At 49.4% G+C, this 14,156-nt stretch overlaps 1 protein-coding gene across 1 annotated transcript; it reads right to left on the reverse strand.

The window, feature by feature from the left end:
- Nucleotides 1-1,040: 1,040 nt before the first annotated feature.
- LOC147826158 (tubulin beta-4B chain-like) lies at nucleotides 1,041-1,996 on the reverse strand. The gene is made up of 3 exons (XM_087182554.1): nucleotides 1,915-1,996; nucleotides 1,523-1,729; nucleotides 1,041-1,232 (listed from the first exon to the last, which is right to left on the reverse strand). Exons 1-3 carry the CDS (start codon nucleotides 1,994-1,996, stop codon nucleotides 1,087-1,089), a joined length of 435 nt encoding a protein of 144 aa, XP_087038680.1. The 3' UTR covers nucleotides 1,041-1,086.
- Between the last annotated feature and the right edge of the window lie 12,160 nt (nucleotides 1,997-14,156).

Below are 14,156 nucleotides of genomic sequence, written 5' to 3' on the forward strand. Positions count from 1 at the left end.
CTTGTGGGTAGTGGAGCCTGGAGGGAGGAGGGAACCCACTGCAGCATCAAAGAGCAGGCCGTTGCTGTAGCCAGGCGGGGCTCAACCTAGGGGACTGGTAAGAGGCCAGGAAGGGCAACCCAGAGCTGTCACCCTGCGAGGCAGGGATGCTGGCTCCTTGGTCCCCGGTCTGTCCTTGCTCGGGTGTTCTTCTGAAGAGGCTCAAATGGCCAGCACGGGAGCCCTGGCGCAGGTCGGTGGTATGCAGTGGGCCATCATCAGTGGGAGCCCCAGGCTCACTGGCGAGCCTGACGGTGTCTGCTACACTGCCGTGTTAGTGAAGCCCTTTCCATCCACAGATGGGCGACTTTTAGCTTTGGTCCTGGCGTAGCCCTTGGCGGTCATGCCTGCCTTCTCTGCATTGTGTCCTAGGTCTCATGCTGGCCTGGTGCCCCCTTCACTACCTAAACATCTGCAGTCCCTCCCAGGACCCTGGTGACACAGGGTTTGGAAACCCTTCCAATCCGGGAGGCACTGGATTCAGAGTGAGGGAGAGGCCAAGGATGTTCTCTTTTGATCATCGGTGCTTGGCGGCTTTCATGACGCTGGTCTGGCCTTGCCAGCAACGGGGCAGCTCCCTCACGCTGGTGACTCAGAGGGAGCCATCCTGGCTCTCTGTTGCCCTCTGCCTTGCTGCTGTGAGTATGGGCCCAGGGCAGGACCTGATCTGCCAGGTGGGCGCGGGCACGCAGAGGGTTCTGTAGGTGCTCTACTCAGGCACAGTAAGCGGATGGGGGGCACAGCACCATCACAGCACAGGCTCTGTCATAACCTGTGTCTTGGCCCCTGGCACCTTCACGTGGTCACCTGTGCCCTCTGCTCCTCTGAAACCCCCTGCACCCGTGAGGCCTGTGTGAGGCTGTCCTGCTCTTTATTCTTCCCGCGGCAGGGCTGCCGCAGCCTCTGAAGGTGCATCTCTGAGCTGTCCAGACTGGGACACGGCCTGAGGACGCGTGGATGTGGCCAGCTTGGGGCCTCCCTGAACACCACCTCACCCTGGCCCTGCATGCTGAGAACTGTGACGTGTGGGGCTGCTAGGAAGGCCAGTCACCCGGCCAGCGCCAGGGCCCGGGACCACGTACCGAACATAAAGTTGTCTGGCCTGAAGATCTGGCCGAAGGGTCCGGACCTGATTGAGTCCATGGTGCCCGGCTCCAGGTCCACCAGGATGGCCCGAGGTACGTACTTGTTACCTGCGGGAACAAGAGCTGCCTCAGACCTGTGCTGGCCAACACGAGCTGCCCAGGGCCCTGTTCTGTGTGGCTGTTGTGGCCGAGCTCAGGACAGAAACCTGCCGTGACTGAGACCAAGGGAGGAAAACGGAGAGACGGAGCAGGGCTCCTCAGGTCCTGCGGGCAGGAGTCTGGAGAAGCAGTTCCGTGCGTTTTTCTTGCAGTTGGCCTGTTCACCTAATATGCAAGAAGCTTGTCTTGGCCAGCTCCTGTGCGGCGGGCAGGAGAGCAAGGCGACGTCAAATACTCACCAGCTGCCTCGTTGTAGTACACGTTGATTCTCTCCAGCTGCAGGTCGCTGTCTCCATGGTAACTGCCAGTGGGGTCGATGCCGTGCTCATCGCTGATGACCTCCCAGAACTGCAGTGAGAAAGAGTCCCTCGCTAGCCTGGCGTCCTCCCTCTCAGGAAGGACGGCCTTGAGCAGCAGCAGCCGCCGTGGTCGGACAGGGAGGAGTCCTGGCGAGGGAGCAGAGGCTGAGCAGGCCCCCGAGTCTGCAGCAGCTGCTTCGGAGGGGCTGGGCGTCCGCAGAGCTCCTGCCACCTTGGGGCCAAGGCCTGCAGGGCTGGGAGGGGCCCTGGAGGAGGGGGCGGCACAGCAGAGCCCTGGGCTGGGGGCTCTGTCCCTGCCCGCGGGGCTGCACGTCCCTGCCTCCAGGGGCTGATGGCTCCTGACACAGATCCCAAGCAGCCCACGATGGCACAGATTTCTACCACGGTGTACATATTGGCATTCAGGTGCTGACCGTGGAGGAAGCGTGCGTTAGAGAGGAAGAAGCCTGGGACGAGCCTGGGCAGCTGAGCAGGAAAGGCCGTCATAGGTGTGTAAAGGCACAGTCACCGTGCAGCAGGAAAGGGAGTAGGGAGGAGTCTTGGTCCATGCGCCCACCCACAAGCATTCACCCAGTCTTCTGCTGTCTCCCTAGTGCAGCCTGGAATTACAGACTCACCTGTCACCTGCTGCCTCAGAGATGGAAACAAAATTACCACGTTACGTGTCCTTACCACTAATCCATGCCTGTGTTAAAAGAATTTATCTCCAACCCTGCAGTTAGTAAATTCAGACTTAGAGGAGGACAATGTAACGGAGAGGGCTGCTGCAGTCAGGAGCTGCTCTGGTCTCTGCACTCTGCCACCCACCAGTCAAACAGGTAAGAATTGTCTTTACTAGGAACTGATGAATGGGACCCCAGGAATTAGAAGTAGGGGAGGCAGACAGGTGAGGCTGAGCAGATAGCAAATCAGATCACATCGCAGCACACTATTCTCTGTAGTCTCAGATTCTGAGGCCACTCTGTGAAGGAGCACAGTGCGCACCAAGTGCTTGGGGCAGGCCACAGTTTACGCTTTTATGAAAATTGTCATCACAGAGCCAGGTGCGGTGGTGCATGCCATAATCCCAGCACTCTGGGAGGCTAAGGCAAGAGAATCGCAAGTTTGAGTCCAGCCTGGGCAATTTCAGAATTTAGCAAGACTCTCTCCCAAAAAGCAGGTGGTGGTACACACCGGGAATCTCAGCCCTCGGGAGGCTGAGGCAGGAGGATTGCCCTAAGTTCAAGGCCAGCCTGGACTACACAGAGACCCTGTTTCAAGCCCCCCCCCCAAAAAAAATCAATAAAGAAATGGAGCCCGGACATAGCACAATGTGAAGACCCTGGGTTTAAAAAAAAAAAAAAAAAAAAGGGACAGTATCCAGTATGATACAGGCTTTGTCCCACGTGGCATCATTTCTAATCTCTGGACTAAAAGTATTCACTAACTTCTAGGAGGGGCTGGCGCTAAATTCAGCCACACAGGCGGTGTGGTGAAGCCCAGGACAAACTCTGGACACCGAGGGCTCAAGGAAGAGTCCCTGGGTGTAATACTGTGCGCATTTTCAGACCTCCATGGTGGCGTGGGGAGGAGCAGTTTACGTTGCCCAGGACTCCACTTGAAGAGGACAGCGGGGCTTGTGTTTGAACCCCTCTTGGACTGCACTTTGTGTGGCTGATTTAACCTGAGTCCATTCCCTGCAGTAAACCGTAACCTTGAACCAGGCCTGTGAATTTTTCTGGCAAAGCATCGAATGTGCTGGTGGCTTGCCCGTGGTGTCAGAAGTGAGGGTCGTGTTCTGTGTGGACACTGTGTGGCCCCTGAACCATCTCTGTTGACCCTGACTCCCACAGAAGACAAAATGGGTGCTTACATACCGAGTGCTGAAACCCCGCCTGCTCCGGTCTTATATGCATCTTTTAGAGTGCTGGCATCCAGGCATAAGATGCAGGATGCTGGCTTATCCTTTTGGGAATATGATCAGCTCAAGAGGAAAGACTTAATGACAATGACTATATCAGTTAAGTTTTGTTGTTAAAAAAAAATCCCCCATTTGGTGAGCACAGCTTTTCAGTTTGGCTGAGTGGTTTTCTGTCCTGGGCCAGTTCATGTTCTAGGCTGCCCTTCCCGTCCTGTGTGGCACTCAGCTTGAAGAACACATGGCAGCAGCCCCAGTCTCTGGTCCACCTACTCAACCCAGGCTTTTGTGGCTCTCCAGCTACAGGAGAGGGCAAGCCCAGCTTACAAACGCTTTTTCTACCTTTGCTTGGGCATTTGCTAATGTCCCATCTGCTAAGAGATAAGTAGACACCACCTCTTGAGTGGTAGAGTGGAAAGTCACATTTCAAAGGAGTCCGTATTACCCAGGTTTCTCCAGAAGTTTAACCACTGGAGCCTGAAGTCTGAATGGCACAATGGGGGGTGGAGGCCCCAAGGGAGATTTCTATGCTGCACCCTGGAAGGGATTCTTTTTCAGGAAATGTTAGTTTTTCTTCTTAAGGTCTTCAGCTATTCAGATGAGGCTCATCTACATTTTGGAGAGTTATCTGTTTCAAAACAAACTGATTGTAAGTGTTGATCATGTCTACAAAGTTCATTCACGGCAACAAGCAGACTACTGGGCCAGGGATTGAGCTCAGTGGTTTTGCCGCCTGCTGCAGAAGCGCAAGGACCCGAGTTTGATCCCCGGTACCAGACCCCCCCCCCCAAAACAAGCAGACTGCTATTTGACCAAAAGCTAGGCAGCATAACCTCCTCAAGCTGACATAGACTCTAACTAGGACTGAGTGGCCACTTGGAGATGGGAGGAAGTGGTAGCTGTCATTCAGTCTGTACACAGGCACTGATGGTCCCCAAAACAATCAGATAAATCGCCCATAACTCAGTGACCCCCAGGGTCAGAACACTTCACCCAGGGGCTCAGAGAGTCCAGTTAATTTCTCAGCCTCTTTCTTAACAAGGAGCAGAGAACCAAAAATTACTAGACACCAGAAGAAAAGAAAGGTAGAGACCCAGACAAGCAAGGAGAGAGAGAGAGAGAGAGAGAGAGAGAGAGAGAGAGAGAGACAGAGAGAGAGAGAGACAGAGAGAGAGAGACAGAGAGAGACAGAGAGACAAGGAGAGAGACAGAGACAGAGAGACAGAGACAGAGACAAGGAGAGAGAGAGACAGAGACAAGGAGAGAGAGACAGAGAGAGGGAGACAGAGACACAGAGAGACAGAGAGAGACAGAGAGAGAGAGAGAGACAGAGACACAGAGGGACAGAGAGAGAGAGACAGAGAGAGAGAGAGAGAGAGACAGAGAGAGAGAGAGAGAGAGGGAGACAGAGACACAGAGAGACAGAGAGAGAGAGACAGAGAGACAGAGAGAGAGAGAGAGAGAGACAGAGAGAGAGAGAATGTAGGAAGAAGATAATGTCTTAAAAATCCCACCCATCTCTGGTGAGTCCATGAAATAAAAATAGAATAATAGAAAAAATAAAATTTGGAGAATTAAGAAAAAAAGGTCTTGAGAACTGTAAAACAGAAGAGCCAAAATGAAAAGGTAGAGGAGTCACTGGAAGGTAAATCAAGCAAATCTCCTAGGAAGTACAGTGAGAAGAGAAGGGCATGGTGAGCAGCGGAGGATCTGCCGTAGGGACAGCTGGAAGATGGGACAGGCAGATGAGACTCTGCAGAGAAGAAATGACGGGAAAAAGCACCCAGATCTAGGAAGAAGCATGATGCTCTAAATATGTACCAAGACAAATGACTGAAGAACACGCGTTTTCAGATATCATTTTCTGCAATGGAATCTAATTACGTCCCTCTGTGAAAGCATGATGTAGTTACTTTGAAATTAATTCTCTCAAGTCAGTTCCTCGGGAAACGGCTTGGAGAGATTCATACAGGCAGAAAGACAGAGACAAGAGGAAGGAGGCTGCAGAAAACGAAGAGCTGGACTTGCCAGCCCCCGTGATGATCTCAGCCATTCCCAATGCGTGCTCTGGAGCTCGCGTGGCCCCCAGACCCCCAGGTTGTGGCCAGGACACACACCCTTGTGCCCTCCCCCACGGACGGCTCTGCCTCGAATGCTGTTCCCGAGGAGCAGGCCGGGACTGTGGGTGAGGCCTCTCTCGAGCTGAAGGGCAACTCTGAGAGGGGAGTCCAGTGGGCCACACAGCATCCGCCTTGTTGGTTAAGCTGGAATTTCTAGTTGGCTGCTGTGCACATCCGAGCTCACTGCCTGGCTCTGGTGGCAGTCGGCTTGCACAAGGGGTGATCTCGGTGCCATCCAGGAAGCGCCTCAGGCTTGTGGGCCCAGCCCTGACCGGGGCTGAGGCTGGGAGTGGCCACAGCCCTGCCGCAGTGTGATGGGCCGTGGACTCTGGGTGTTAAAAGGTCCAGTGCAGCTGCACAGGAGGCTCACATGGCGTCTGTCTGGAATGAGGCCGCCACTCCCACATCCCTGTCTCACTGGGTCTGACCTTGAGGAGAGGAAAAGAGAGCGCTTTTGATGAAGACCTTCACCCCGACTGCACCCAGCCTTATTTGAAGAGAATCTAAAATACTAGGTTTTTAATGCACAGAAGTTATGAATTAGAAGTATTTCCATCTTCAATGGTTTTTCAACTTAACAAAAGATTGATCATCTAGCACCACATCGAGAACTTTCCTTACATTTTAAATTGTATTCTAGTTACGAAAATTGAATTGACTTCTCAGCCACTGCCCAAACCATTTCTATGTCGTGTCTGTATCCTATTTATCCAGTGGCACCTGGGAAGTGCAGCATGTTGGTGAGGGAGACAGGAGAGAAAAGGGAGGAAATCTACCCTGTGTGCCTCCTGGTTCTGCAACCAGCTAAGGTACTGCTCATGCACGCGCGCACACACGCAGACACACACACACACACACAGACACACACACACACACAGGCCTGCTTCTCACATGTGAGGAAACTGGCTGAGGGGGTTTGAGAAAATGCTTTCCGCCCCACCCCCAACATCACACAATGCCAGCAAAAACCCAGCCAGTGCATCTCCAGCACATTTTCTGGAGTTTCACATCCAAGCTGTTTCCTAGGCAACCAGCACCCAGCCTCCAGGACTGTCTGCATGGAGAGGGAGGAAAGGGGGAACGCAGCCAAACAGTCTACTCACCCCCTCATTTCCTGCTTTCACACTGCTGTAGTCCTTTGTCGGGGTGTTAATGTGGTGAAAACAGAGAGCCCCTAAAGCCTGTCTGTGGGATTCTGTTTCAAATGAGATGTTTCCACTCTCTTAAGGACCAGATTCATTGAGAACCTTGCCTGTCAGAGCACTGAGCCTATTTCTGTTTTTATTCAATCCCCTGCCTTTTCCTTTTCTCTCAGGCTTTTTGTTCTGGCAGCAAGGAATGAGTTCTTATTCACAGGACCGGGGCCTCTGAGAAATGTCAGCATCTCTGCCCCACCCCTGCCCGTGGGAAAGGGCTCTGCAGGGTCCTCGCCAGTCCCAGGACCTGTGTGTGACCAGGAAAGGGACCAGGCTGGCATATCCTTGTGTCACGTGCCTTGCTCATTCTCTGCTGGTTGTGTTCCATCTTGTGGTGGCCACTGCTGGTGACTACTGGCACGTAAAGGGTCTGCTCTCCGGGCCCTGCTGCAAGAGACCAACTTAGACCACGATGAGGTAAGAATGAGTCACAGCCGTCCACTCCCCCATGGCCCTCGACTGTTTGATCTTCATCCATCCAAAGCAATTCCTTTACCCTTTACTCAGAAGCTGAAACGCATGGTGCTCTTACAAGCAGCTCTCTTCTGACCTAAATATTAATGAAATTCCAGCTCACGGGCATTGCTAAAAGCCACCTTTCTTGGTAACACGATGCACAAGGAACAAGTTGGAAATGTCTCTGTCTGTCCTGGCACATCGTCACTTGTCATTTCAAGTACCAAAGGTCGGCTGCAGTGTGGCCATTCTAGGTCAGAGGCTCCGCCTCACCGTGGCATCGGGGCCCAGGGGTGGGGGACAGCGGAGGCCACTCTGGAGGGGTAGGAAGGCCTTAGCGGCCAGGCGTCTGACTGCTGGGTGAAAGTGCCTGGCACAGTGTCCAGACTGGATGGGGCACCGAGTCGGCTGTGAGTTCTGCAAAGGGTAGGGATGGGGCAGGGGCAGAGCTCAGTGCCAGGTGGCAGGGTGGTGCCAGCACACTCTCAGGGCACCAGGGCTGGCAGCCGGACATCAGGCAGCCCTCCTGAATGCCAGTGATTCGCCTCTTGGGTGTGGTGATGGCACTGAGCTTACAGAAGATCGTGTCTTCGTCCATAGGAGGTATGCGCCAGAGCATGTAGGGGTCAAGTGCTGAGATTCTAATTCAGCAAAAATATAAAGTGGCAGTACACACACACACACGCGCACACACACCAGCACACAAGGCAAAATGTTAGTAACTTGAAGTTAGAGAAAGGACATGCAACATTGACTGTGGTATTCTTTTAGCTTGAAGTTTGAGTTTTTTAGTTAAATTTTAAAAAGAGTTTTTCAAAACTGGTTAGTGATTGGTTCAGGGCCTGAAACATAAAACAGATTTCCTCCTAACTGGTTTAGAGTTCAAAATTAAAGTGAATGGTATAGTTAGTGACAGACAATTTTGCCAACTTCTTCATCGTAAACATCATGTAGTCCAGAAAGGGTAGAATATGGTAAAAATGCTACCTTGCAATCCACCAGTTAAAAATGAATTCCAGGACTGGGGATTTAGCTCAGTGGTTCCGCCACCTGCCTTGTAAGCTCAAGGACCCGAGTTCGATCCCTGGTACAAAAAAAAAAAAAAAAAGAATTCCATACAACAGACTGGTGAGTTTTATTTATATCCTGTGTTTTCTTGTTCTCACAGTGCTTAATTGTTTTTCTCATTCAAAAGAAGGCTTTTATCTGATGACCCATAAGTATTGTGGCCGGAAGTAGAAGCATGTGCTATCTAGCGATTACACTGCAAAAATGGAGGATACATCTTCTAAATCTTTGCATGGTTCAGCTTTTAAAGCTATAAGGAAACAACTCAATCAGCCAAAGCACACATGTCTGGCCACTTGTGCACAATTAGCATTAAATAATAGGTATTATGTGTTTTTGCTACCTCTGCAATTTTAACATGGATCTGTGGCTCAAATGAGTAACTACACGGAAAACACATGATGATGCTAAACTCTCCTCCTAGACTCTGTAATTTTTAAGGGCAGGAGCAGTGTCTTGTTTATCTTGGGATCCTGAGTTTCTCGCACTATAAATGTTTGTGGAATAAATGAATAACTGATAAAAGTAGAAAATAGAAATGTGATGATACTTGAATTCTGCAGCAACCAAGTCATTCTTTGTAGGACATGGTATTTGTAGACTAAATATATGATTGATGTCAAAAGCTGGGGAAATAGTACATTATATAGAATTCTAAGGGTATAAAATATATGATATACAATGATATAAGCAAGGTTTAGGTGGTGATATACAAAAATGAGACTGAACAGTGGTGGAATTTGGGATAGCATTTTAAAAATACAAATAATTTAAAACTGGGTATTATCCCTGTGGGCAAGCAAACCGAGGCTGTTTTCACATGTAAAGGAAATAGCACAACATGGAGAATTGCTTAGTTCTGTTCATGTGGAGTCCAGACCGAAGGAAGTGCATGTTTATTCTTCTAGATGGATGAGAGGGAGGAGAGAAAAGTTGACTTGCAGAGTTTGGAAGTCTTTCTCCTCAGAGCCTAGTGCTTTGGCTTTATAATGCTAAAGCAGCCAGGTGCACAAATGCAGAGTGCACCTTGCACAAAGAGCATGCATGTACGAGAAGCACCAGTGATCAGCCTGAATTAAAGGAGCATATCTCTGCTGGTCTACTGAGGGCTTGAGAAGCTGTAAGGTCTGCGTATCTCACAGGTGAAAATGGAAACACCCACTTCTGGACACATGGCCTCACCTGAAGGTTTGAGAGTCTCCTAAACTGTGAGCATTCACTGCCCTGGATTCAATTCCATCCATCGCACTGTGAGAGATTTAAAATTAATCCTCCCTCGATGACGTATGAATATCACTCCTCCTCACTGGTAATTAAGAAGCACAAATTAAATGCAATCAGATATCATTTTTCATCGAGTTGTCAGTGTTTTTAAATTGGTGTTCATTGCCAGGGAATGTGAACTTTTAGTCCATACACACAGGTATATAAAATTGTTTTGAAACACTCCGAAAACTGACCTTAGTTTCTAGCTCAGGAGCTTCTATTCTTTTTGGTAGAAATAACAGCTTCAACTAGTCCATGAAGGCTCATCCCGGCCCGTCCGGGGCACCTGCAGTCGCCTTCTCCCCGCGGTGACTCTGAGTTGGAGAAGGCAGATGATGTCCTCGCGGCTGGAGAGAGCGGTGGTTTGCATTTCCCTTCTCGGGCCGCCGTCTGCCCGGCACCTGACGAGTGTTCTGCCGTCACGTTCGCGCTAAAGCCCCTGCCCGTCCCTTTGTCCAGACTGGGAGCCCCTTTGGTTCTCTGGGCCATCTCTCCGCTACCTCCATGCCTTTCCGAGCGAGATCAGGAAAAACTCCCCCAAACTCCCACAGTGCTCGGAGCTCACTGAGGCACCGTGGGACGTCTCAGCCCGAATATGTGTGATGGTGAACGGGACCGAGGGAGGGATCCAGCAGTCTGGTCCAGCGCCGCTTCTGCATGTGCCTGCGCGCTGTTCAAGAGAAGATCAGCCTTGCGTGGGTGGGATGGGTGGGAAGACCCACTGTGAATGTGAGGACACCGCCACATCTGGCTGTAGGCCCATATGGACCGGAAGAGCTGAGGAAGGGGCAACCGCCCACCTTCCTGCCCAACCAGAGCGCACCTGTACTGTTGCTGCCCCTGAGCATCGGACTCCTGGCTTTCTGGCTTCTGTATTTAGGGCCTTGCGCTAGCAGCCCTGGAGGCTCTCAGGCTCTCAGGTGAAGGCTGTGCTGATGGTTTTCTTGGTTCTGGGGCTTCTGGCTTCTCGGACTGAACCATTTCTGCCATCTTCCCTGGCTCTGCTGCTTGCAGATCGCTATTGTGGAGCTTTCTAACCTCTAATTGTGTGAGCTGTTTTCCTAATCCATGTACTGTGGGTGCGGGGCTGTATTGGTTTCCCTGGAGCAGCCCAAATAATACATATCTTGTGTTTTTACACTGCCATTGGCTCAGAAACTGTTGGGGGTCTGTGGTTCAGAATGCCACTCCCCGGGATCGAAGGCAGAAGCCAGAATGTGGACCTGGGAGTTTATCGACCAGGATGCTTTTGGCTGCAAGTAACAAAAGACCCAACTCCAAGTGGCTTTAATAATAAGGAACGAATTACCTCATATAACACAAACACAAGCACTGTAGTCATCAGAGCGTGATCTGGTGACCCCAGGGGGAAGCTGAGAAACCTTTTCAAATGGTCTGTACAAACAGATTTATCCATTCCTAGTACAAGGTGGACCAATGGACTTTAATACAGAAAGCAAAGGTCAGTATTTATTTACAAAGTAAAGGCTCATTACATGAACATTTTTGAACCCTATCAGCCACTATTTGGTTCTTGGCTGAAAATATTTTCTATCCCTGCCATGGAGCATAAAATAGTTTTGGAGATAATTTCAGATTTCAAATTGCAAATAAAGTCTAAGAAACTGTCAATTGTTACATTCGTAGTGTAGTATCAAAGAAGATATCTAGAATTATCTGAAAAACAATCAAAACAGTCCTTTTTCTGCTACATAACTGAGGTCACGTTTTTTTCACAGAAGTCAACCCAAACAACACATTTCAACAGACTGAATGCAAGAGCAAATATGAGGATCTGATTGACACTAAAGACATTAAAGAGATTTGCGAAAATGTAAAACACTGTTACTATGTCATTGGGTGACTTTTTGTCTTAAGAGGATATAATCTGGCCAGGGATTTAGCTCAGTGGTTCCACCACCTGCCATGATCCTACCTACCTACCAATCCCCGGTACTAAAAAATAAAAGGATATGATTTTTCACAAAGATATATTTATGGTAATGTAGAATGGGTTTATTTTAGCAAATTAATAAAGCACTTAAAACTCTCTCAGTTTCAGTTAATAGTATGATAAGTGTTGATAGATATAATCTACTTGTTGTGCTCCTGTAGAATTTTAAAAACGCACAGGGCTCAGACCACAGTTTGCGAACCTGGCTGAGAGCAGAGCAGGGCCTGGGAATGGGGCTGAGTGGAAGAGCACTTGGCCAGTGAGCCCGAGGGCCTCGGTTTGACCCCAGTATCACAAAAAGTAAAATAAAATAAATAAAATCTAGGCCTGGGCAGTTGTTGGGGGTTGGATGTTCACAGCCCAGCTGTTCCCTGCCCTATGCTATTTCCGCACCTGGGCTGTTCTTTTAGGGAGCCCCTCATGGGGCCAAATGGCTGTGCAGTAACAGTTCCTGGATATCACAGGGCTTTCGACAGAAAAGGCACTATATTTTTGCCCAACAGTTGAAAAAATGTTTTTCAATGAGTTTTTTGTTTTTTTGGTACCGGGAATTAAACTCAGGACCTTGCGCTTGCGAGGCAGGCGGTGGAACCACTGAGCTAAATCCCCACACACCCCCAAACATTTTTGATTTACATATCATAACTATATATATGTATGAGGTACAGTGTGATGTTTTTATATATGTGTAAATTGTATAATGATCAAATCAGGGTTATTGGCATCTATCACCCTAAATATGTATCATTTCTTTGTGGTGAGAACATTCAAAATCCTCTCTTCTGGTTATTATATATGATACATGTTATACCGTATGATACATGCTATGGTTTATACCTAGTTATTGTATCTGATGTAGTTATTGTGTACGCTGCATGCTATGGTTTATATCTAGATGTCCCTCCAGAGCCTTTAGTCTGTGCTCATAGGCGGGATTTTAGGAAGGTGGTTGGACTGTGGGGACTTCTAGCTGACTTGTTGTTAGGAGGGTTGTGGCCTGGGCGTGGTCTGGAACAGTTCACTTTAACCTCCCTCCCCAGCTGCGCCCTTCGTTCTCTCTGCTTCCGGGGTGCTGCCAGTTGGATGGCTTTTCCTCTACCATGGGCATCTGCCCTGCTGTCCTGTCTTGGAACCACCAGACTACGGACCAAAACCTCTGCACACTGTGAGCCAAAATACACTTTTCCTTCTTTAATGTGTGAGTGTCAGGTATTGGGCCCTAGCGATGAGGACAGTAACTAAGACAGCACATGAACCAACCGGTCGCCTCGGTGCGCAGTGGAGCACGGGAACTCATTCTCCTGCTGGGTCTGGGTCCTTGGAGCAGTGTCTCTCCAGCCCCAACCCTACCCTCTTCAGCTCCTAGCAAACAAGTTCCATTCTCAACTTCATGAGTACGTTCAGGAGATATTTGTCTTTTTGGACCATTTCACGTAACATAATGTCCCACAGGTCCATCCACATTGTTGCAAATGACAGGTTTTCAAACACGTGCTGTATCTTTTAACCATATAATAACAAAAAGCCTCATTAAGAAGAGTTGGCGAGGGGCCAGGGATTTAGTTCAGTGGTTCTGAAACCTGCCCTGCAAGCGCAAGGACCCGAGTTGGATCCCCGGTACCAAAAAAGAGAAAGAAGAGTGGATGAGAAGGAATTGCTACCAGAGCAACCTTTCTGCCACAACAATTAAAGAACCAGACAACATAAACAGAACAACTCCCCTCCAGTCTTTGGAAAATAAATACTAAATGCCTGTAGCCTCCCAAGGAAGGGAGACAGATGACGAGGTGAGCCCTACAAGCAGCCTGCTTCTGCCTGGGACCTTTGCACAGCATGGTGCAAGGAGGGGGAAGCCAAGCAGAGCACAGGGCCTTGCTGAGCTAAGACAGAGACAGGCGTTCGGAAGACTGGGGTGGGGGCTGCATTTCTTCAAAAGAGCAAATAAATCGCTCCACAAATATGCATAATACCCTTGAAGATCTTGGCGAGTGCCAGGCTGTAATGTGCAGGTGAGACTCCACAAGCCTGTGCAAGGAACAAGACCAGGGGAAAGAGCAGCTCCTGGGTAATTAAAGCTTGCACGATGCTGGAGGCATTGGCTCTCTGAGCAGCTCCCGGGTCCTATCTCAGTGCCCCCGGCCATTCCGCACTAAGCCCAGGATGGTCACACTTAGGAGTGTCCGCTCTTATCCCAAGGGCTACTTCAGTTCCCCCAGGGGACATCTGAAACTGAGGGTAGTACCAATCCTCAAAGATGCTGTGCTGTTTCCTGTACACTCATACCTATGATGAAGTTTAATTTATAAATTAGGCACAGTAAGAGATTAATCATAATAGAGATTAATCATAGTAGCTAATAAAAGTAGAACAAAATGACAATAAAATCTATTTAATACTTGTGAATTATTTATTTCTAGAATTTTTCATTTAATGTTTTTAGACCATGGTTGACTTCAGTAATTAAAACCATGGAAAGGGGTGAGGAGTATATTGTAAGTACAGTAGCACTAGAGAAAAAGCTGCTATGGGATCAGCCTGACAATATTGGAACAGGAACTGCAGGAGGGTTATGCTGATCTACAGGTAAGTTCATTGC

This window comes from Heterocephalus glaber, unplaced genomic scaffold (assembly GCF_053883595.1).
Source record: "Heterocephalus glaber isolate CG9 unplaced genomic scaffold, H.glaber_assembly_v1.0 deba00001472, whole genome shotgun sequence".
In the NCBI taxonomy this organism is placed as follows: Eukaryota; Metazoa; Chordata; class Mammalia; order Rodentia; family Bathyergidae; genus Heterocephalus; species Heterocephalus glaber.